This window comes from Cheilinus undulatus, linkage group 1, assembly GCF_018320785.1.
Source record: "Cheilinus undulatus linkage group 1, ASM1832078v1, whole genome shotgun sequence".
Taxonomy (NCBI): Eukaryota; Metazoa; Chordata; class Actinopteri; order Labriformes; family Labridae; genus Cheilinus; species Cheilinus undulatus.
The window spans coordinates 50,881,117-50,906,761 of NC_054865.1; the positions used below are offsets into that span (position 1 = coordinate 50,881,117).

The 25,645-nt window shown below is 40.3% G+C and overlaps 1 protein-coding gene across 1 annotated transcript; it reads right to left on the bottom strand.

Annotated features, from left to right (window-relative positions):
- On the bottom strand, positions 1–25,645 carry LOC121513459 (serine incorporator 4-like). The gene is made up of 11 exons (XM_041793231.1): positions 25,526–25,645; positions 10,248–10,415; positions 8,026–8,204; positions 6,840–6,919; positions 5,196–5,289; positions 4,150–4,361; positions 3,686–3,781; positions 1,248–1,374; positions 1,041–1,153; positions 547–700; positions 1–208 (listed from the first exon to the last, which is right to left on the bottom strand). Exons 1-11 carry the CDS (start codon positions 25,643–25,645, stop codon positions 1–3), a joined length of 1,551 nt encoding a protein of 516 aa, XP_041649165.1.

Consider the following 25,645-nt stretch of genomic DNA (forward strand, 5'->3'; position numbering starts at 1 on the left):
TCAGACGCTGACGGAGACGTGGCGGGAGGATGCTGAGCGTCGTTTGATGCGTGAGCGTCGAGGTCTGGATTCAGTCTGACATCTGCACAGAGGACCCAGCAGGAGCCAAAGGTAGAGGATGACGCAGGCCCAACAGGACGACATCTTCACCCAGAAGGTGGACCAGCTGCCGTGGGTGAACGTGGTCTCCAACACGGCTGACTCGTAGCTGCAGGAAGAGCGTCACAAATTAACTCTGTGATACTTTAGATCAGCCGATCTCAACATAAAGCCCTTGTGCACTTATATTTGCAAGAGTGAAGGAACGACACATTCCACAATCCTACAAGATTCCCATAATCCATTGCTAATGGTAGCTGCAACTGTCTTAGCTTTTTTTTCCCTTCAGACATCTGTGCTGTGCCCCTTCTTTAGCTTTGTTTTGTGAAACGTTACATGTTCTTGGTCCCCCTTGAAAACGAGATGCTGCATCTCAAGGGGCTTTCTAATCAATAAATTTCAAATAGCTCTGAAAACAGCGCTGAATATGAACAAGATTGAACTAACCTGAACCAGTTAGTAAGGGTCATCATGACGTAGAGCGAGGCCAGGAAGAAGACAAAATGAAAGAAGAAGTAGCTGTAAGCCACTCTCTGCGTCTCATTATGAATGACCTTCTGACAGCCTTTGTGCTCGTCGTCAATCGCGAACTCCTCATCCACTGAAAGAGACACATTTATAAAGTCAGGATGCTTCATATAACGGCTGCAGCAAACATTTCAAACACTGTCAAACAAAACTGAGGAAATCAAGACAATAACAACAAAAGATAATGAGGAGAATGATTGCTTTTATCAAACTGACAAACATCCATGACGATATCATGGACCTGAGACTGAATGAGCATTTATAAACCTGCAACAATGTTGGGGTCAAAGCCAATATCACCATTTACTCTAAATACATTCTGATGAATTCATCCGTAGATACAAAACACTCTTTTTATGCAGCTCAAAAACATAATGAAGTTAGATTAATTCATTATATTTTTAAGCACAGACCTTCCTCCTCCTCAGGGCAGCAGAAGCAGCAGGTCGCTTTCTGAAACTCATAACGGTAAACTTTGATCATCCAAAATGGACCAAACATCTCGGCCAGGTACGAAGCTTCATTACTGAGGAAATCAGAAACACATTGGTTAGTTCTCCTTTTAGGGGTGTTAAAGTGAAATCATATGAACATTTTCCATGATTAGGAAGTGTGCTCACCATGCAAAGAGCACACAGCAGTACATGATGGCGGCCCCGATGATTGCCACGGCGTTGCCTTCCTTCTGGATGCCTTCTTGCCCCGTACTGGGGTAACAGACGGTCATGTTCATGCCCTGATACACAACTGACAGAGAGAGGAACATGACATGTTTAGTGACAGCACACAAACACCCTGCTTTCAGGAACCACAGCTCATTCTTTCCGGGGTTAACCAGCAGTTTTAAACCCTTGAATAAAGGACTGATGTGTGTAGTGTGGTACTCTTACAGCAGGGAAACCAATTAAAACTGATGTATTCTTCTTCTTTATATTATCATTCCTGCAAATAGTTAATAATAATTTGAAGGCCTGAACATACCTAAATACTCACAAAAAATTCTAATGATTCAGTTATGGTAAAATTTTAAGTATTTCAGTGGTTTGCAAATTTGCCCCATTTGGGCCAAAAAACACAAACATTATATAGTGGACTGAGAATTCTATAGCTCTCTCTCTCTCTCTCTCTCTCTCTATATATATATATATATATATAGGAGTGGGTGAAAACAGGAGGAAAAACAGACTATCAGCTTATATAAGGGATATTTGTACTCAACAGAGATCTATAATGTTTCCTGGACCAAGGATTTTCATATGTGGCTACAAATCAGGTTTTTTTGAAATGTATGTGGACCTGATTTCAAGTACAAAGTAGGCCGTTCTTTTCTGGGATATACAGTGATTTAGATGAACAGTCTGTGAGAGAAGCCATCAGAGATGTACGGTCTGCAGCCAGACCCCTCTCACAAAAGCAGCTGTGTTAATTAGTAGGGATGCACGATACTATCGGCCAGATATCGGTATCGGCAGATATCAACATTTTTGCCGATATTTTGGTTGTGCATATTAGCATATATCAGCTGTAAAATTAATGAATTAGTTGAGTTTTAGGCTGGACCAACGATCTATGTAAGGGGAGATCTTTGTCTTTATTCATTCTAATTTTTTATACTTGAAAGTGTGTTTTAAGAAAAAAGTTTGTTTCTTTTTCATCCTCAAACCTAAAATTGTGTTCAAAGGACTGAACTTTCAGTTATCTTAAACATATTTAAATATCAGTACCTGTATCTGTACTGATATCCGTATTAGCTAAAATAAAGCTGTAAATATCAGCATATGAGATATTGCCAAATATATATATCCAATATTGTGCATCACTATTAATCGGACACTGTGGGAATATATTTACAGCTATAAAACATAAGCCATTTCCACAAGAGTCCTATCACCTTGGACTTTAATTTATTGTATGGTTTGCTGAATTTATAATTTTCCATTGAGGTAAGAGGAGGGGGAATGGAGTGGTGTTTAGATTATATTCATCACTAACTTAATGCTTGTTTTAGCTATTGTAATAACCCAGCTTCATTTTGTGTCTTTTGAACACTCCATTACAGCTCCAAACATTTCTATAATCATATCAGCTAAGCATCTGGACTGATTGTGGTGAACATAATTAAGGTGTAGTTATTAAAATCAAGGCACTTGCTTGCTGCTTACTCCCTACTGATTTCTGCCACCAGTCTGAGCTTTCTGCCACTCAGCGGCTAGACCTGCAGAGATTCTCACTGACTGTTAAGTCACATGCATAGCCTCTACAGTCCACCCATCCAGTGAGGGTACATGTGTCTGTGGAAACATAAACTATTTTGGGTTCACTGTACCAAACCATACGTAGTCGAATTGGACCACCTGGTGGAAAACTCCTTCATTTAAGATGGACTTGTCCTCCACCTGGAGAGAGCAATCCACCGTTTTCTGGCAAAGAGCCACTTAGAGGTGCTGACTCTCATCCCCAACGCTTCGCACTCTGCTACAAACTTTCCCAGGACCTGATGGAGGTCCACACCTGAGGGAGCCAACAGAACCACATCTGTAAACAGCAGAGATGAAACTCTGGAATGCCTTAACCAGAAACCCTTCTCCTCTGTGCCTTGAAATCCTGTCCATGAAAATCACTCCTCTGTATTTGTGTCGTTATCTGAACACGCACGTGGGGCGCGCCCAAAACCACTAGGTCACCTGCACCCCATCTCTGGTATTTTAAACTGTTTCAAATGGAAGGAAGCCCAGTAACAAGAGGTTGAGGCTAGACAAAGGGTCACTTGGAGGATTTTCTTACTGATAATAAAACTTGCGTTGTCCAGGACACATTAAAATCAGAACCACTGCATTAGGCATTTTTGCACTGACATGATTGCAGGTTTTTATTCCTGCACCATGTGTTTCTCCTTTGATCATTATGTTAAATTCAACCTTGTAAATCTCCCTAAAGCCCTAAAGTATCCATGCTGGACGTTTGTGCGTCAGTTAACACTGGACAGAGGTCGGCGTGTGAGTGGAGCTGCTCGGATCTGTTTCTGTGTTTCTGCTCTTTGTTTGGTTAGTTCGCTTACTTTGCTCTTGCGGGCGGCTGGACAGCGCAGAGAAAGTAAGGTACATGACGTAACAGCTGATGATGGAGGCTTGAAGGAGTCCTGATCGAGGTTGCTCTGCAGAGAGAGAGAGACAGGGAGTCAATGGAAAAATATACTTCATTCCACCTAATCTTAAATGCTTGACTACTTCAAAATTAAACCACCACAGTGACCAGAATGTACATTTGAATTGCCAAGAACTAATGCATTAAAAAAACACTTAAATAAATAAATGCATTGAGAGCAGCTGTATTTTCGATCACAAAACCCAACATGTGCAGATGAAGCTGCTCTCTAGTCCATAAGAAACAGATATTATTAGCTTACATCTAATTATTATTATCTGCAGCATAACCGGTTTCAGCGGGAGGAAGAGATGCTCTAAGTGTTATTTCTCTGCCGTGAGTCGATGACAGATGCACGAGTGTGTTTCATCGACTCACTCTGCTTGACGCACGGCGTGACGGCTATGAAGGACATGAGGCCGCAGAGCCCCAGGTTGATCCACAGCAGGGCCTTGTTGAGCTGGCAGGCGATGGGGTGGGTGTAGTACTTGTACATGAAGGTGAAGGCCATGGTGGCGATTGTGTAGAAGAAGAGCGTGGCACATGTCACCGCCAGATACCAACGCTTGTTCTCTGCTGCTCCGGTCAACCTGAGAGCAAAAAGAAAAGGACAGAAGGCAGAGCTTCAACCTTAAACCCATCCTGTGCAGACTCACTCTGCAGTTTCCATCCATCAGAGCCAAGTGTTCATGAAAAGGTTGAGTCAGTTGAGGGAGTCTGCAGGTTTCTTCTCATTTTCTCAATATTTTCCTCATTTTTTTTCTTCAAGTACTCCACTCGGTGAAGAAAAGTCGGGGCGCAACTATACTCTCTTACTGCTTCATTGCAAACTAAGAATTCATGTACAAGACAGAAATAAAAACAGAGTAATCAGAAGGAAAAAAATCAAGCCAATTCAGCTGGACTCAATGACAGCTAATCTCCCCAATAACAACATGTAATTGAAGGAAATGGGTAGGGATGGACAACGTTTTTTAAATATTTGAACAGTCATGAACTTATTTGGACATTTTAATCTTTCATGTGACAATTATTTAAATTTAAAAAATATTTTTTCCATTTATTTTACTGGTCCTTGTTTGTAATGCAGCACTACTGCCAGACAGTGGGCTAATAATTCTGTCCTCATCTGTTTGAAACTCTTTCTGTTCGGGTCTCACTTAAACCTGGTAGTAAAGAGGTTTTATTTAAGTCTATGCTACAGATAAAGAAAATGTGTAAAAAGTTTCAACCTGTATCCTTCCATTGTGTTTTATTTTTCATGTGGATATACTGTTGGTTTATTGAATTTTAAATGCTGCTTACAGATATATATTTTTTATTATATCAAAAATATTTCCCATGCTTTCAGTCTCAGGACTGATACCTTCAAGCATCAGTAGACCTAGATATAATACTGGATGTTTCTGGACCCTGTGACTCACCAGTTCTTGTTCCAGGTGTGTGCAAAAGCTGTGATAAGGATGAGTTGGATGAGGATGAAGGCAAATCCTCCCACCACACCAACATAATGCCAAGCTGAGAGAGAGAGAGAGGAAGAAGAAGAGTTTGATTTATTTCAGGGAAATTAGAGACAATCGTGAGCTGTAAATCATATCAGAGCTCTGATATCAGACGAGTATCATTAACAGATTTATTGTTCCAAAACAAAGAGACATCACTGCTCAGAGATTTATGATCCAATAACTCACAGACATGAGGCCAGAGCCATTTCAGGATCTCTGCTGCCCTCTGGCAGGTTACAGAGGGATGTACAATCACAGCTTTATTCCTGTTCCCAGCATGTCTTCACTTTCAGATCAATATGGAAGTCAATGCATTGAAATGAAAAACCCCTGATAAGGTCACATTAGTAAAAACAGTAGGTTATTGTAATTTAAATAACCATTTTTTCCTTTCTGATGCTTGGTTTGAACTTCAGAAACATTATCTTGCCTATGTCTAATAACTAGGTGCACTGGTTGCTGCCATGTGATTGGCTGATTACATATTTGCAGTAATGTTGAACAGGTATACCTAATAGAGCTGAAAAGTATTTTTTACACAAAATGACATTATTTTATGTTGAAACACTGTTGAAATACAGTGCATTTAGAGAGTAATTACACTCCCCTCGCTTTTTCCTATTTTTGCCTGCTTTGCTTTCATGTGGAGTTTTTTTGCAAACTCCAAGTGGGGTTTCATGTGTTTTGTACTGAGGAGAGGCTTCTGTCTAGCCACTCTGCCATAAAGGCCAAATCTATGGAGAGCTGCAGAGATGGTTTTCCCTCTGGAACTTGTCTCATCTCCACACAGGGTCTCTGGAGCTCAGTCAGAGTGACCATCGGATTCTTGGTCACCTCTCTTTTTCCTATTTCTTAGTTTGGTCGGGCAACCAAGTTTTGAAAGAGTACTGGTTGTGCCAAACGTCTGCTATTTGAGAATCATAGAGGCCACTGCACTTTTAAGGATGTTCAGTGCAGCAGAAATATACAGTGACATTAAACAAGCTGAGAAGGATGGATAATAACTAGAGCATAGTTGGGCATAGTTGGAGAAAAGTGGGATTATAAAGCAGAAAGCTTTACAAGCTTATGAGGCCTAATGTGCATATCTATTTTGTTATTTCAAGCTCACAGCTCAATAAAAACAAGTCCGGCAGAGATCACACAAGTCAAAAGAGCCAGATGTGCAACACATAACACAGCATAAACTGTGCAACCCACCATCCAACTTTATGAATCAAATCAATAAATTGTATTGTGTCACAAGCTATATAACAACTTAGAAGTATACAATACAGATAAGCACTTTGCAAATAGTAGCTGTGTTACAACAAGTGTAAACACTGCCTCTGCAGAAGCTGCAGCCCCTCCACCAGTTTGCTGCTGACTGAGTGAGAAAGAGCCATGAGCATAGATGTGAGAGGGGGCAGGTAGGATTCAGTCAATGCAAATGTTTAATGCTTCTTTAAAAGTATTTGTAATCAAATATAATTGTTATCATGATTAATACAGCCTTCATAATACATAATTATATATCCTCAGTAAAAGGTTGCGAACTAAAGAGGGCTGGTCTCAGCTCCTCACCATGTAGGAAGGACTCTGTTGGGATGAAGAAGGCAGCGGTGCACGTCCCCAGCAGGGTGATGAACTTGACAAACCAGAAACTGAGGTCAACGTGAGAAGAGAAAACAAAGGAAAAATATGTTAACATTTAAGTAACTTTAAGCCCAAAGACTCAAACCTTAACTTTTATTTTCTCTTTCAAAAGATGGAGCCAGAAGCAGAGACTGTACACGTCCATCTTTGTTCTTCTGTACGCTATATCTCAAGGAGGGATTTTCTTCACACTTTCCAAACATTTTCACTCTGACTCAAGAATGATCTGAAGATTCTGTAGGTCAAAGGTCAAGGCCATTGTGCCTTAAGTGCAGCCAACAAACCTGCAGTAATTTCCTGATGCTATCACATAAGTATGGACTAAAATCTCTGAGAGCCATTCCAGCACCCTGGTGAATTTATGCAACATAGATTTGATACATTTATGAAGGCAAAAGAGGGTTAACTTCCTGTACAAGCAAGGTGTACATAAGAAAGTGGCCAAGTGTTAGTCTTAATGTTCTTCACTGGATCAGACTGGATTGTATGATGAGAAAATTGCAGCTAAAGTGTTTAATGGAATCCTTCCATGCCTGTTAAAGAGGACTTGTCAGCTTTCAGTGGGGCAGTGTGTCACTATCTGACCCCCACAGAGTTGTAACCTCTGCCAAAGACCCGGAAACCTTTCACTGAGGCGCTGATGAGACTTCTGTGAGCAGACTTAACTCAGAGAAGACCGGCCCTACAAATCCTAATCCCTGCCACGTCACCGCTCTAATCAATAGCCATGGAAAGTGTCAAAACAAAGAGCTTTAAATAGAGCGGGAGGTAAAGTCAGGTGAGCTAAGTGTGGAAACACTCTCTCTGAACAAGAGGTATTTAAAGACAAGGGATTCAAAGGAAAACTCTGGAAAACCTGACGCTGGAAATTTTTACACAAATATAAAAAATACAAAAGGATTAAATAGTATAGTATATGCATGTAGTATACAATTTAATATGATACAATACATTACAATAGGTTGTGTTGGTTCATGAATTGTAAATTTGTGTAAATGCATATAAATTAGTTTCTAAACATTTGAAAAATGTTAAAATATAACTTCTAAAATTCCATCATGGTTAAAGTCTGTGTCTAGGATGAGACTGAGAAGGTAAACTCTGCAGCACTGACCCGTTGTGTATAAGCGCTCTGAAGTCCTGACTTGACTTCACGTCTATGAGGAAGATCGCCATCATCAGATAGAAACAGGATGTGCCAAAGCAGACTCTGTAAACGGCAGAGTAGCCGACTAGCATCTCACAGTGACCCCCACCATGTGCCTGGTCACACACCACGTTAAAGAAAGGCACCTGAAACACAAAAGGGGGAGAGGAAGGTTAAAAGATGCTGATGTAGTCTGCCGGAATTTAATGGTGATCAATCAGCTTTAAGACTCGATCATTTATAAGGGCCTGAGTAGTAAAATGATTGCACTTTTTCAGCTGCCAAATCTGTGCAAACCAGCTGAAAAACAGGATCAATCCACACAACATGGGCAAAGATTGAAAAAGACAATTCAAAAAACATTATGGAATGTAAAATAAGTGATTGCGTAATGTTCACCCCCTAAAAAGTGACTGACCTAACTATACAGAGGTCCAGCTAAATGGTGCTAGCAGTGCAATGAATGGGTTTCAAGTCATTGTAGTATAAAGACACCTTTGTCTGGAAGGTCTAGTCACTGGTTAATCAGTATTACTGGCTACCATTACACCATGAAGACAAAAGAACACTCCAAGCAACTCAGAGAAAAAGTTATTGAAAAGTACAAGTCAAGAGGATGGATACCAGAAAATGTTTGAGGCATTGAACATCCCCGAGTTCAGTTAAATCCATCATCAAATACGGAAGGAATATGTCACATGTGTAAATCTGCCTACATCAGGCCGTCCTCACAAACTGAGTGACCGTGCAAGAAAGAGACTAGTGAGAGAGGCCACCAAGACACCTATGACTACTCTGAAGGAGTAACAAGCTTCAGCAGCTGAGATGGGAGAGACTCTGAAATAAGAACTGTTGCTTGGGTTCTACACCAGCCAAAGCTTTATAGGAAAGGGGAAAAAGAAAAAAGCCACTGTTGAAAAATACTCATTAAATGTCGACTAGACTTCCCTAAAGGCATGTGGGAGACTCTTTGATCAAGTTGAAGAAATTTCTTTGGTCTGATGAGACCAAAATGGTGCTTTTGGCCATCAGACAAGATGTCAAACACTGCACATCACCACAAATGCACCATCCCCACCGTGAAGAACAGTGGTGGCAGCATCACGCTGTGGGGATGCTTCTCAGCAGCCAGCCCTGTAAGGCCAATATATATCCATTGCACGGGATATATTTCATGTCCATCAGGGAAACAGCCCATACAGTGTTTCAGATGGACATGACTGGCATGTGCGAGACTTCATGATCAAGTGGAAGAATGTTCTTTGGTCTGATGAGACCAAAATGGTGCTTTTTGGCCATCAGACGTTTGGCTAACACCATACAGTGAACATCACCACAAACACACCATCCCTACTGTGAAGCACAGTGGTGGCAGCATCATGCTGTGGGCATGCTCCTTTGCAGCTGGTCCTAAAAGACTTGTACGTGGGGGGTAAAATGAATGCAACAAAATATAAGAACATCTTGAAGGACAATCTTATTCATTCTGCAGAACAACTGCTAGGGAGAGGATTAATTTTCCAGCAAGACAACAACCCAAAGCATACAGAAAAAGATCCATATTAATGGTTTAAAGACAACAAGATGTTCTCAGTTAGTTGAGTCAAAGCCCAGACCTCAATCGAAAAAAAGAATTTGTGACTAGACTTGAAATAGGCAAACTGAAAGAGCTTGAGCTGTTTTGCAAAGAAGAATGGAGTAAAATTACAGTAACTGGGTGTGTAAGACTGATTGAGACCTATCCACACAGAGGGTATTCATGCAGTCACTTATTCCACATTACATATTTTTATTTGATTGATATTTCTTTGTAGAAATCAGTTTTTACTTTTTATGGGCGCCGTGTGTGGTCTGATGTGTACTGAAGTACTTAATTATGAACCAAAAAGCCTTAATTAAAGAAGAAGTATTCCCAGGAAAATCATTTATAGACTTCTCGTAAGTCCTTTCTGGGTTTTGTGTCTTAATATGTAATATACTGGCAATGTTCTTTAAGATGCACATTAATACTTTTATATCATAAAATTTTGTATTTATATATATATTTTTGCATCTCAAATACTGCCATTTGATCCCTGCATACTCCACTTATATTTACAGTGCACGTTGAATTTTCAGGTTTAATGACATCATGTTCTCTGCTGTGTGATAATGTTTCACTGATAGATGAAACTGACAGATCCACTCACATTTTCCCTGACGAGCTCAGAGACGGTTTGGGACAACATGAGGCAGGAGACGGCACAACTCATGATGTGGAACAGCGTGTACATGATCCGCGTGCTGGTGGACGATTTGACCGGAGGACAGAAGGCACAGCAGAGCGAGCAGGGAGCCGGTCCACAGCAACAGCAGATCTGAGGAGAGAAAGGAGGAGAGGAAGGAGGTAAGTCAACAAAGACAACATACATGTAAGAATTCAACAGGAAACCGAACAGAAAGAGTGGAGGTCCGGGCTTCCTTTGAGGGGAAACAAAGCAAATGTACATCTGGCGAGAAAAGTACAGTTATTTACTTTACTGATGTGTGCAGCAAGGCTCTGCAAAGCTGTTTTAACATGGTATAAAAGGGTTGAAAGTGATGTAGTATGTATGAGGATTTGATCTCTATATAGTTTATCATAGTATACTGTATATCATAGATTCAACAACTGCTGCCTTGTGTGTATCTGCCTTCCAAAGTTTACATGGCCTGGAAAGTAAAAGTACCATGGTAGGTCAAGAAGAAGGGCTTGGGTGGTTTTAACCTTGACCTATGACCTCAAAAATCTAATCAATTAATCCTTCAGTCACAAGATCGGACCACACAACCCTAAAAACATAAAGTCCCTGGTCCTGGCTACTGTGAACATGGGAGCATAAAAATGAAGAACACACATTATTATTCAGAACATTTGCAAACATTGCAAAGCTGATAGTCCAGATTTCATGTCAGTCATTAGGCGGATCCATCTTGCAGATTCAAGCTGATACCCAGTCAGAGAATGATTGGACCAATCAGTGTAATCTGAGGAGAAAGAAGCGGTAGCTAGAAGTGCAGTTTAACAGAGCAACTGCAAGCCTGTAAAAATGTCAGCCGTACTGCCAGTCAAGAGATTAGTGTTGACGCAGCTATAGAAGCAGTGTGAGTCTCAGTCATGCCACTGTAAAAAACGGGGCCTGGAGTTGGCGTAGGCCACTTCCCCAGGCAAAGCGTGTGATCCAGAAAAACAAACCTGACATTAAAATAAGCACACCTGCAAGCAAACTCTGACCCATGCGTACGAAATTTCTGGAGGGAAATTAGTGACACATGCAGTGAGGTTTTAATTTGAGGCCATATTGATATTAATGCATCTGATCTCCCACTGTCAGAGCAGGCAGTTAAATTTCGTGCATGTCTAGAGATCTGTAATCTATGAAAATGTGTGAAGATTTATCCATTAAAAACCTGCCATACATTCATTATCAAAGTCACACCTTCATTCGCCCTGATCGTAGGTGAACTTCATTGTTTAACGTAGAAATCCAAACGCCAAAAGGGAGAAATACTGCAGACCACTTATTATTTAAAACATTTTTCCTTTTAAACACACTGATTTTTAGTTTAACCCAATTTTACTGTGCTGAAAGATGCACAGAGGAAACAGACACAGTGATGTCTGCTCCACACGGATTCATCTTTGCATTTTTGTCACTGTGCACATCTTTATCACCTGAATTTATTAATCATATTAGTTAGCTTAGTGTGTAAATGAAGCCTGGGAGGCTCTCACATAATCATTATATACCCTCAAAATCATAGTTCAGGATGAGCTCGCCAGAAAAAAAAGTAAATAAATAAATGTGTTTGTCAGCGATCAGACTTTATTTCTTAATATCCTGGAGAGATCAGTCATATCTTTCTTCAAAATTATCCTGTAGTGGAGGAGAGATCTGAAATTACACGAAGAAATCAGTGTGGATCCTATAAACAAGTATAAACTGCAATTAAACTTGTGTGTAATAATGAATGGTGGATTTTTGGTGCTGTAGGAGAAGCAGCAGCAATGTAATATCAGTGGGGGTTTTTTTCATTTCTTCCTGCCGTTGCAAATTATCAGTTTCGTCTGACCACCTTTTCTATCACAAGCACCTCAGTTTCAATGTAATAAAGTTTACTTTAATGCTGTCAGGATTCTCAATGCATTTTCCCTCAGAAGGGGCTCTGCATTGACGTGTCTCAAGCGCTAAATAGGACACTGACTGTTCTATGTGTTTCCAGGTGGTTAGGGATTTATAAAGAAAAAATGCATGAACGTATGCATGCACATCAGAATTATTTTGGCGTACACCAGTTTTGGAGTTTTAGTGAACATACAGTTAGTCTGGATTCTAAGCACTGTTTTAGAAATGAGACACCAGGATATTTTTTATTAAGAGAATAGCGAAGAACTACTTTTTCAATTCTTTTTATGTTGCAGCCTGATGCTACAGAACAAAACATTTTTTTTCACTTATTAATGTGCAATCAGTACCCCATAATGTGAAACAGAATTTTAAACATTCTGAATTATTGCATTTACATATGTATTCTGACCCTTTGCAACAACACTTGACATTTAGTTCAGGTTCCTCCCATTACTCTTATTCATTGCTGAGATATTTCTACAACTTGACTGGATTCCACCTGTGGTAAATTAAATTGAGTAGACATGATTTTTTAAGACACACACCTCTCTATAGAAGGCCTCCCAGCTGACAATGCATATGAGAGCAAAAACCAAGCCATGGTCAAAGGTACAGCCTGCAGAGCCCAAACAGGATTGGGGTAAGAGCACAGTGGCCTCCATGATTCTCAAATGAAAGGATTTGGCACAACCAGGACTCTTCCAAGAACTGGTCGCCAAGCCAAACTGAACAATCAGAGGGGAAGGGCCTTGCCAAGAACCTGATGGTCACTCTGACTGCGCTCCAGAGATCCTGTGTGGAGATGAGACAAAGTTGCAGAAGGACAACAATCACTGCAGTCCTGCGCTGATCTTCCTTAATGGCAGAGTGGTTAGACAGAAGCCTCTTTTCTGTGTAAAACACATGAAAGCCTGCTTCAGAAAAGCACCTAAGGGACTCTCAGATTGTGAGAAACTAAATTCTCTGGTTTTATGAAACCAAAGTTTAAGTGTTTGGCTTCAATTCTAAACATTCTGTCTGGAGGAAACCAGATACCACTCATCACCTGCCTAATACCATCCTGACAGTGAAGCATGGTGGCGGCAGCGTCATGCTGTGGGGTTTTTTTTTGTTTTTTTTCCAGCAGCAGGGACTGGGAGACTTGTCAGGGTCAAGAGAAAGCTGAATGGAGCAAAGTACAGTTATCCACAATTAACACCTGTTCTGCAGCACTCAGGACCTTAGACTGGGCTGAAGGGTCCCCTTCAGACATGACTATGACCTGATGACAGACATGGAATCTGGACAATCCATCAGCCTTGCAAGGCTAACATTATGTACCTGAGATCAAATACAAGAACAAAGACATGGAGGCATATCCTTCAAAAACAGAAGCACATCATCGTTTTTTTTTACCCACATTTTAATTCATGGAATACATCCGAGACCCACTGAGCCCACCAGCTGGGAAACAAGGCTATAAATGCTGTCACTTAATGTTCTCGTCTGCTTGGAAGCCTGACAGCTGTATAGTAAGTACGACATTAATGAAATCCTTTCTCTCAGACATTCCTTATTAAGCGTTTTAACGATGACGACAGAGCAAGTATTACACCAGGATGTCAATCTCCGGCTGTCTGAAGACGTCTGGAGGTCAGACCATCAGACAGTTTGACTCAGGCGGAGCGTTCAGTGGAACGTCAGTTAGCAGAAGATTAACCCAGCCAGTCCATCAGCATCTGGCTGGTTCTGATTCAGAAAAATCAGGGCTGTGGATGTCAGCCCATCACTGCTGATCCTGAACTAAATCTAAGGAGCAAAAAACCTGCACGCACATCTGTCTAAAGCTCGGCAAACTCTGCAGATTACAGCCCGTCGACAGGAACTGGGACAGATGACGACATTCCAGCTTTCTTCGTGTGTTTTTACTGAACACTGGAGGATTAATCACATTAAAGAAGATGCAACATGTGCAGCTTTAGTAATGTTCTCTCCATTTTTATGAATGCCTGTGTGTTGGATCCAGAAATATTAATAATAGTCACGTGCCCATTATAATCTGAGGGATAACTCAGAGATTATCCAGCACCTTCTTATTGAATGGGCTGAGTAAAAATAGAGGTTCAATCATGTACAGTAAAGAGCTAAAAATGATTCAACCCACTAAAAGATGAAGCATGATTAAAGGGACAGTTCGCTTATCACTGACTGCAGTAAAAAGATCACATTTGCTGACTTCTCTCTCTGTGGCCTAATTGACTTAAATATACTTTAGAATAAATAGATTATATTTGCAATATATTATACATGCTCAATGCTCCATAATGATACTGGAGTTTAGAATAATAATTGAACTGATTCCACTACTAATGTTTTGGTCAATGCATCTTGAGGATCTATGATCTGTTTTCATGTTTGACCATGAAAACAGATCATAGTGTGCCCAACTGGTGACTTCTTATGCCGAATCAGCAGTTAGCTAGATGCCAGCATTAAGATGACTGGACACAACAGAAAAACATACAAAATCTGTTCATGCCCAGGGCTGAAGCTTGTAAACAGGGCAGATATTGGCTGATACTGATGCATTTCAAAATATTAGAATATCAAAAAACACCAGCCCAATAAAAGGATTTATGATACAGAAATGCTGACTTTCTGGAAAATTGTCCTTGTTTATGCACTCAGTAATTGTTTGGAGCTCCTTTTGCACAAATTACTGCATCAGTGTGATGTTACATAGAGCAAATCACTCTGTGGTTCTGCCGGGATGTTATGAAGCCCAGGTTTCTCTGAAAGCAGCCTTCAGCACCTCTCATCTTCTTCCTGACATGACCCAGAGATTCTCTACAGGGTTCAGATCAGGTCAGACTAGTTGATGGTCAATCAAATGCATTAACACCATGGTCAGCAAACCAGTTTCTGGTGGTTTTGGCTTCACTGTGGACAGATGCAAAGTCCTGCAGGAAAAAGAAATCTGAATCTCCTTAAGGCTTCTCAGCAGATGGGAGCATGAAGGTCTCAGACAGCTCCTGGTAGACGGCTGACAGCGTTGACTCAGGACTTGATAAAGACCAGTGGACCAAAAGCAGCAGATTACATGGCACCTCAAACCATCGAGAAGGGTCTAGCTGCAGCTGCAGCCGTTACAAACCACACCCCGTACAACACACGCCTACCCCAATGAGCTACTCCTAAACCTAACCAGTGGAAACTAAAATGGTAAAGCTATGCTAATAGCACCAGTGGGCGTGTTTTTTAGGGAGCATGTTTTGTAGGGGGTGTGTTTTGTAGGGGGTGTGGTTTGTAGGGGGTGTGGTTTGTACTGTACCCACAGAAGTGGGCGTATTTTGTAGGTAGCGTGTTTTGTGGGGGGCGTGTTTAGTACTAAGGCTGCGGCTGCAGTTGGAGACCGAAAACACTGGACTTCAAGCACCTTGGACTCTGTGCCTCTCTGATCTTCCTCCAGATTCTGGGACCTTAATTTACAAACAAATTAAGAATTAACCATATAAGATTTTAGACAACTGAGCAGCAGTCCAGTTCTCTTTCTCCTTAACCCAGGCGAGACACTGATGATTTTTTCTGTGGTTCAGGAGTGGTTTGACACTAGAAACACAACACTTATAGTCCATTTCCTGGACCCGTCTGTGTGTGGGTGCTTTTGATCCACTGACTCCAGTCTCTGTCCACTCCTTATGAAGCTCCCCTAAGTTTTTCAGTCTGCTTTGTTTGACAATCCTCTTAAGTCTGAACTCATCCCTGCTGCTTTTGCTGCTTTTATTACCAGTCAGCTTTCCATGATTTTGTTTTGAGAAAACAGCCTATCTGTAGTGACCCTCTGTGGCTAACCCTCCTTCTAAAGGGTGTCTGTGATTGTCCTCTGGACATTTGTCAAGTCAGTAGTCTTCCCCATGATTGTGGTTGTGTGTACTAAACCAGACTGAGAGAATGAAGGCTCGGGAAACCATTGCAAATTATACTTTTCAACAATAGTGTAATATTTTGAGATAGTGGATTTTTGATTTTCATGAGCTGTAATCATCAAGATTGAAACAAAGTTCTTAAAATATTCTACTTTGTATGAGATTAATCTAGAATCTATGGAAGTTTAACTTTCTGAGGTAAATTCACAGCAAAAAATAACTTTTCATGATTTTCTAATTTTGTTAGATGCACCTGTACATGCATGCAATGGATATTTGAAACACTCTTTCTGCCATGTCAGGTTAAATAGGGGTCACCTACTGCAAACATAACTACTATTCTTGTGGGAAGATAAAAACCACTGTGTCTCAAAACTGTATTAACTGTAATGTTTTGGTCATTGTTTGTTGTAGCCTTTTTACAACTGCCAGTGTAAAGCTTAGGCTCAAATTACATCAAAAAAGTTCCTTTTTCATGGCAAAAAAAAAAAAAAAAAAAAAAAAAGCCGTGAAACAGGAAGTATTTTTTCCAGAGTCTTAAAACACATGTTTGCCTTATTTCTGAAGTGGTGTCATTTTTTTCTCATTCCAAACCTTAAAACATCTTGTTTTTTAAAAGTGTGCGGGAACCCTGTCAACAACTGAAATTACAGCTCTTATGTAATATATATATATATATATATATATATATATATATATATATATATATATATATCTTTTTTAGATAAATGTTTTGGCATCTGATGAAATGATATTTAGGGCCACTGAAAATAAAGGAAATAAAAACAACCTACTGTACACCGAAAAGGCTGGGAAATGCTGCTGCAGTATTCATGACATACAAAAAGATTGAATCCATGAGACTTTGTTGACAATGTGAAGACATTTTATGCTTGTAAACAACAACAAATTAAAATTGACTAACAAGATTTCAAGTCCTGCACAATGCCATTAAAACCCTGTTTATAAATCCTGCAACTAAACTACGTAGTGAAGAGGTCAGAAAGGTGCTTTTCCTTGTATTCAACAAGCCAGTCTTTTTATAGGTTATATCAATCACATGAATAAAAATAAAACACTGAGATCCGGAGTTTTGATTAAGTGGAACCTGTAGTAAGCCGCCTTTCGTGCAGCAGCCAATTGTTTCATGAGCGTCCTCACCACTGCACACGCCTGTCCTCTGGCCTACTTATAATACAGGATTAATACTGAGAGGGTGTTAAAATCTAACACAGTCAGTCATATAAAGGCCACGCACATAGGCGGTCTTACCAACAGGCAAAGTTAGGCAGCTACCTGGGGCCAAATGCTCCAAGACAAAGTCAATGTAAAGGTGCATAGAATGTGAGCTGTAAGTCTAAAACCACCTTCAATGATTATGGAGAGTATTTTTAGTGTAAACAAGGGGCTGAGAGTGAATTAAAAGAGATGTTAAGAATATAAAAAGTTACTCATAGAGTCCATCTGTTCTGCCTGGCCTAGAAACATGTTAAAATATTAGGATGTGTTGATTTTAGTTCTGATGTTCCTCTCAGAGCTGATGAAGTTCTGCTGACTAAAACCACCCCTGGATAACAGCGCCAAGGTGGATCTGATGTAAACTCTACATGTTAAATAAAGACTGACAGGCAGAGCATCCTTTATTTATATACCAAAGTTCTAATGAAAGCTTTGATCAGGTTAAAATCACCACATGTAAGATGCTTTTACAAAGAAACACAGAGCAGTTTGCAGTTAGTGAAGTTGTTTGTTTGTGGATGATTAAAGGATCTGCCTCTCTCCAAGAACAACCAGATAATCTGAGCGTTAATCCTGACTGAATGGTAAACTTGACGCACAAGTGATCAAAATATACCGTACCTCTCATCATGTGCAGCAGGATCTCTGTGCTGATAAGGATGTTTTTGTACTGTTTCAAATGCTTTATTATTGAGGTTAGTGATGGGACTATTTGAAAGACCCTGCTGAATCACGTTACTGATATTTCCTCCTCTCTAGATCTTTGCTTGTGTTGGACTTTCTCTCAGATGTACGTTGATTTGGACAAAAGTGTTTTCCGACATATACCAGCTCCCCTCAATCCAGCCTTTGTTGTCAGAAAGTTGGGAAAACGTGACGCAATTCCAGACCCAGGTGTCTTAATATCCCAAAAGGATAACCACTAAAATCGCAAGCAATATTTGGGAAAGGGGAAAAAACCAAGGCTAATTGTGACAAACCAGAACTAAAAATCTCCCCTTCTTAAATGATACTGAGAAAAGAGAACGAAACCACTGCTGCCTAGGAACAAAACTCAAAGAGAGAATGAGAAAGCTTTCCTCAAGGTCACCAGACCAGTGTAAAGGCCTCCAGCACTAACCAACTTCAACCCTAGGCAACTGGTTAATCATAATAAATTCTCTCTGATAAGGTGTAATGCTTATGCAAACTCTCGCTCAAACACACAAGAAAACACAAGGAGAGATGCTCACTAACTCTGATGGTGAGATAACGAATCTGCCCTGCAACCCCAGAGTATATAAAAGCACCCTGGCACTGCAGTGATTGATCCACACTCAGTGAGAGGCAGGTGTGATCACCCTCACATGCGGGCAAGATGAGACCTGCTCTCTGACTGGGCCTTATGACACCCCTGGTGTAAAACATTAATGTTACACCATATATAGGGATGAGTATCGACATCCTGTACTGACATGGTATCAGTACCAACATATCTGATACCTACTGGGCCGAATTACAACACAGATATCCATACTTCATTTCTATAACCTGACACCTCAAGGCAAATAATACTTGCAAATAATATCAGGAAATAAGCAGTGTAGTGCAGAGTGCCATGCAGTCAGTGTGCTGTGGATTAACTCTATCTGAAGTTTGCTGTGCATGAATAAAACAAGTAGCTGCTGGATCTATCCCATTTATCCTCCCAACTACGATTCTGGAGTAGATCTGTATTGCCACAGGGAAACCTACCTGTTTGCCTTTGGTGTCACCACCCTGGTGTGGGTCGCTTCATCAATCATGATTGTCTGTGGTTCAAGTCAAGTCAAAGTTTATTTATATAGCGCATTTAAAAACAACCTTGGTTGACCAAAGTGCTTTACAGGGTTTGACATAACAGTAAAAGCACAATAAATGACTCACGAAAAACACATAATGATCTAGCAATATCAATAATATAAGAGAATACATGTCAAAATGTCAAGTTCAACTTGTATTAAAAGCCAGTGTAAATGAGTGAGTTTTCAGCAAAGATTTAAAATGATCTATAGACTGAGCTGTTCTAATGTTCAGAGGTAAACTGTTCCACAGTCTAGGAGCAGCCACAGCCAACGCCCTCTGGTTTTAAGACTGCACCTAGGAACATCAAGAAGCATCTGGTGTGTTGACCTCAGCGCTCTGATTGGAGCATGTTGGTGCAACAACTCAGACAGATATAGAGGTGTCAATCCATGCAATGCTTTAAAGACAAGAAGCAACATTTTAAACTCAATCCTTAAACTAACAGGAAGCCAGTGGAGAGAAGCCAGCACCGGTGTGACGTGGTCTCGTCGTCTCTTGCCAGTCAGAAGCCGTGCAGCTGCATTTTGAACTAGCCGCAAGCGACGCAGAGACGGCTGGTCCAGACCAACATACAAAGAGTTACAATAATCGAAGCGAGAGGTGATGAACATGTGAATTACCCTCTCAGAGTCGTTTGGAGGAAGGTAGGGCTTGACCCTTCCCCAACAGTCTCAGCTGAAAGAAGCTGGTCTTAACCACTGAACTGATCTGATGTTCAAATTTGAAGCAGCTGCCAAAGATGACACCAAGGTTATGAACAAAAGGGCGACAGTAGGAGGCTAACGGACCAAGAACACTGTCAACACCATTCAGGTGTTCAGATTTTCCAAACACTATTATTTCAGTTTTCTTTTCATTTAAATGTAAGAAGTTTAACTCCATCCATGATTTTACATCTTTTAGACAGTTTTGTAAGACTGTAAAAGAATTTCCTTTAGGGGTCGTGGGAAGATAAATTTGCAAGTCGTCAGCAAAAAAATGGAATGACATATTGTGTTTCATGAAAATAGACCCCAAAGGGAGCATGTACAAAGAAAAGAGTAGGGGGCCTAAAACAGAGCCTTGCGGGACCCCATGACATAACGGCAACATTAAATGTGTTTGTATCTCCAAATGTGTAAGGTATTCACCTTACAGAGTCTGCCTGAATTAATTGTATTGATTCTGCTCATTTTGATTTGTGAATTCTATTGATAATTAACAGTGAACATTGTATGAGCTAATGGTCTTCTTTTTAGGTTTATAGTTATCATGATATTTTTGGTTGAGTTGTAGTGAATTGACTTATGTACTTTTATATTTGTGTATCTCAGATTGATATATATTGTGTTTACTTTGAAAAAAAAAGAAATTAGTTCAAAACAAACAAAAAAAGGGGGAACTTTTAGTATGTATTTTTTAAATGAACTATCCTGAATTTTAAATGTTGTCCGCACATGATGTTCTTAAGCTAATAAACTCCAGATGGGGACTTGTTGGGTAGGCCTATATGCTATGCTATAGTTTTGTGTGTCAGTGTGGCTCCAGAATGTCTGGAATAACAACTTTGCTGTCCACTAAAGGGACTCTATGTTAAAGGGAACCGGATGTTAGAGGCATATGAGTGTGAAAGTATTCTACTTGTTCATTTTCTGCGCATGAAGATGTGAACCAGGATGTCCTTTATATTAAACTGCTTCAGATCCAACGTGTCATCTCTTTACTTCTCTTAAGAAAGCATCATTTCACAGTCTGACTGGAATTAATTTTATTGATTTATTGATTCTATTGATGTATATTTATTTTTGTCAGTTATAGCTAAACCACAGCTAAATCACAGGAAACCCACAGCTAGTCCAAAGCTAACCAACAGCAAGAACTCAGCCAGACCCAAATGCAAGTTGTACTGCATGGTCGTTGGCAGATTGTACATGTCACTGTGATGAAAAGGAAGTAAACATCCATAACCAAATCTCAACGCTCATTATTGTCTACTCTGGAATATTCTGGCCTTAAGTGGTGTTCTGGCCAACACACCTGAGTGAATCCATTGAAATATCCATCCAGTGTCCTAACCGAACCAATCCTTATTTCTCCACTATATTTAACTTTATGTTCTTCTGATGCTTTTACAAAGTCCTTTGCCTGCACTGTGAACACTCACTCTATACATCCAGTACATGATTTACAGCCAGCAGTGCACCGTCTGTTGTCTCTTTTCTGCTCAGTGGATGTGACGTGTGTGCAGACGATTTTTGGGTCAGGATTGCAGAAAGAATGCTGGTTGCATATGACGGCATACTTTATGCTTGTCAAACAAATTAAACAGCATGGAAGTATGGACACTGGAATGTGCCCGTCGTCATTGTTTCACCAGACCGAGCGTGGGAGGAATGGGGTCATTGGACAGAAACAATATTTACCAGAGAGGTACGCTGCGTATTCTTAGCCTTTCTGATAAAGCCACTGAACATTTTACCCAAGAGGTTCAAAAATAATCTGTTATGGTTACAATAAAATGAGGTCATATTAAATGCATTGCAGTTCTGATGTGAAGAGATTACAGCTGTTTACAATTTATCTATACTATAGTTAGGGATGGCTCAGGCCTGGACCAATTCTTAGTTATGCTGCTGTAGGCCCAGACTGCCAGGGGTCATGGTGGACTGGGCTTCTCTGTCTCTATATACTATGCGTTCATATGTTAGTACATATCACTGAATCTTTATGTACCACTTAAGTCTCTAAGAATTTATCTTCCTGGGAGCTCCACTGCTCCATGTCTCATAAGTTCCTCTGGATCACTGAGATGGACAGCCGGCTGCTGTGGACCCACTCGACTTTTTATTACATGTAATCAGCCTTACATCTATCATTATTACTAGAAAAGTTAAAGTGAACCTCAGAGCAGCTCTACTTGAACTGCTATAGTTACAAATATCGTCTTCTCCATTTCAGTATCTTAGCTGCTAATGCTTATATTAGAGCTCAGAGGTCCAGCCAATTGGTGCTAGTAGTTTCACACTTAGTGAACTGGGGTTCACAGGAGTGAAGTGAATGTGCCTCAAGTGCTTGTAGTCTGAAGACATCTGTGTCTGGAAGGTCCAGTCACTGGTTGATTAGTATTCATGACTACCATTACACCATGAAGACAAAAGAACACTTCAAGTAACTCAGACAAAAGGTCACTGAAAAGTATAAGTCGGGGGATGGATACAGAAAAGATCCAAGGCACTGAACATCCCCCAGAGTTCAGTTAAACCCATCATGAAGAAATGGAAGGAATGTGTCACATGTGTAAATCTGCCTACATCAGGCCGTCCTCACAAACTGAGTGACTGTCCAAGAAGGAGACTAGTGAGAGAGGCCACCAAGACACCTATAAGTACTCTGAAGGGGTTAAAGGTTCAGCAGCTTAGATGAGAGAGACTCTGCATACAACTGTTGCCCGGGTTCTACACCAGTAAACACTTTATAGGAAAGTGGAAAAGAGAAAGACACTGTTGAAGAAAACTCATCAAATGTTGACTAGAGTTCACTAAAAGGCATGTGGGAGCCAATTTGATCAAGTCGAAGAAAGTCTGATGTGACCAAAATGGTGATTTCTGGCCATCAGACACCACACACTGCACATCACCACATATAACCATCCCCACTGCGAAACACAGTGGTGGCAGCATCATGGTGTGGGGATGCTTCTCAGCAGCCGGCCGTGGAAAGCCAGTATGTATCCATTGCACAGGATATATTTCACATCCATCAGGGTCCTCTACCTACCTACTGCTATCACATCAGGTGTTACCCAATCACCCAAACTATGATTCTAACAATGCATAACAGCATTAAAGAAATAATGAGCAAAAGAAAGTGTTTTTGCAAATAAATTCTAAATAAAAAACTTCTAAAGCAAAAATACTAATTCATTTAAGCAAATTTAATATGAACCAGAAATAAATAGCTCCAAAAGGCTTCACTCTCCATATCAGACCATAACCAGCACTGACTAACATTTCAGTCCACTCAGCCTCCCTGCTAGCTTTTCTAACATGTTTTTCACATCTCCAGAGCCTGGTGGATCATTTTCCTCTGTGCCAGAGCTCTTTTGTTGTCTAATAACTATTAAAACCCCATCAGCATGCCACCCTGTCTGAACTGTCGTTCAATTATCTCTTAACACTTCTACTGAAGCTTATTTTAACTCACCGTCCTGCTGCCCCAAATACTCACAGCACCAAATGTGGATTAATCCAGCACTGATAGTAGTACCCAACAAAAATACACCAGATCCTCCTGTTGAATAACTTTGGCTAAAAACTCTCCTCTGTTCTGAGAAAGAATATAAATGCTTTCACTGTAGGGAAAAGCTTTAGGAGAACTTGGTGTTTTGTAAGACAGTCCAGTCCAGATCTTTTACAGACATTAAGACACTTTGTCAGTGATCTAACTCATCTTTTTAAGGGCAAGATTTCCACATGTACAGTTGCTGCTGACGCCAGGACTCATTCATTTATTTACTTTGTTATTTTTGGGTGATTTTTCCTTGAAAGAGGAAAATATAAAAGCTGTGGGGCTATTTAAATAGAGTGATATAGATACTATCAGAGAATGACAGAACCTGGCAACAATAAATTCTGAAGTGTTTGATGCTGAGGGTGCTGCTTGTGCCTAAAAGTGGTGCTTGCAATGCAACAAGTATGAAAAAAATTCTTGAACCTTGACTGGCAGTACATACTGTCAAAACAGTCTTTAATTGGTGGTTTGGAATAAAGCCTGAATATACTACAAAGACAACACAAGTCCTAAGCAGACATAACCCTATACATTCTCTGTTTTTCCCATGGCCACAATTGCAGTTTGGCTGTTTTCTCAAGATATTTGAGCATTTATTTTGCCTTCTCTTTTAAGTTGGGTTTTCCTAAAGGCGTTAGCTTTATGGAGTTACAGTCAGAGTTACTCTGTTGTTCACTCAACAGTCAGAGTTACTCTGATGCCCAATCAACAGTCACAGAGTTATTCTGATGACCACTCCACAGTCACAGAGTTACTCTGATGCCCACTCAACAGTCACAGAGTTATTCTGATGACCACTCCAAAGTCACAGAGTCACTCTGATGCCCACTCAGCAGTCACAGAGTTACTCTGATGACCACTCAACAGTCACAGAGTTACTCTGATGACCACTCAACAGTCACAGAGTTATTCAACAGTCACAGAGTTACTCTGATGACCACTCAACAGTCACAGAGTTACTCTGATGCCCACTCAATAGTCACAGTCACTCTGATGCCCACTCAACAGTCACAGAGTTACTCTGATGCCCACTCAACAGTCACAGAGTTATTCTGATGACCACTCCAGTCACAGAGTCACTCTGATGACCTCTCAACAGTTGAAGAGTTATTCTGATGACCACGCCACAGTCACAGAGTCACTCTGATGCCCACTCAACAATCACAGAGTTACTCTGATGCCCACTCAACAGTCACAGAGTTATTCTGATGACCACTCCACAGTCACAGAGTCACTCTGATGACCACTCAGCAGTCTTAGTCACTCTGACAACCTCTCAACAGTCAAAGAGTTACTCTGATGACCACTCAACAGTCACAGAGTCATAAAATAGGAAATAGCACTCATTAAGAAGCACCCTAGCCCTGCTCAGTGTAAAATATCCTGTGCTTTTTCCGACTAGTTTACTGTATTTTTAATACTATAAGAAAGTCAGAGGAAAGTGCATCAAATGCACATTTATACTAGTTACTGTATTCAGTGTTACTTAAATCACTGCAGTTAAAAGGCTCACCTCATACTCACATTTGCACTTATCTTAAATTATCTTATCTACCTCATACAAATCTGCCCACATTCTTACACATTTTACTCTTCATACCCGGTCGGCATAATTGCACTCTTTTGCACATCTTGCAACCATACTATCAATGCACATGTACTATTATATACTAGAAAAAGTACCTAACAAGAGCTTGTACGTATTTAATCTTAATTTCTACACTTTTTCAGTTTCATTCAATTTTTTGTATTTACTTTTAAATTCCTGTACATTGAGAGCAAAGCTAACCAGAGTCACATTCCTTGTTGCGTAAGCATAATTGGCCAAGAAGAAGATTCTGATGTCCAATTAAACATAAAATTTATATTTATATATTTATAATATTTTTTAACAATAAATATCTCGATTTAAATAAAAAATGCCACTATACTTCCATACAAGAAACCTGTGTACAAGTACTGATAAAAACATAAAAATCATCTGAACAGTAAATAAATGATCGTGTAATAAGATAAATTACTCTTTTATCTTGTAAGCATGTTAAACTGATGCTGCAGACTGGAGCCTCCACCTTCTCTCACCTGATAGGCCACCATGTTTAGGAAGTAGTTGTAGATGCCGCTGCGGTTCACCCCGTGACTTGCCGACATGGTGCCGTTACGCTGCTTTTCCTCTGCTGCCCTCACTCTGCATTTGGCCAT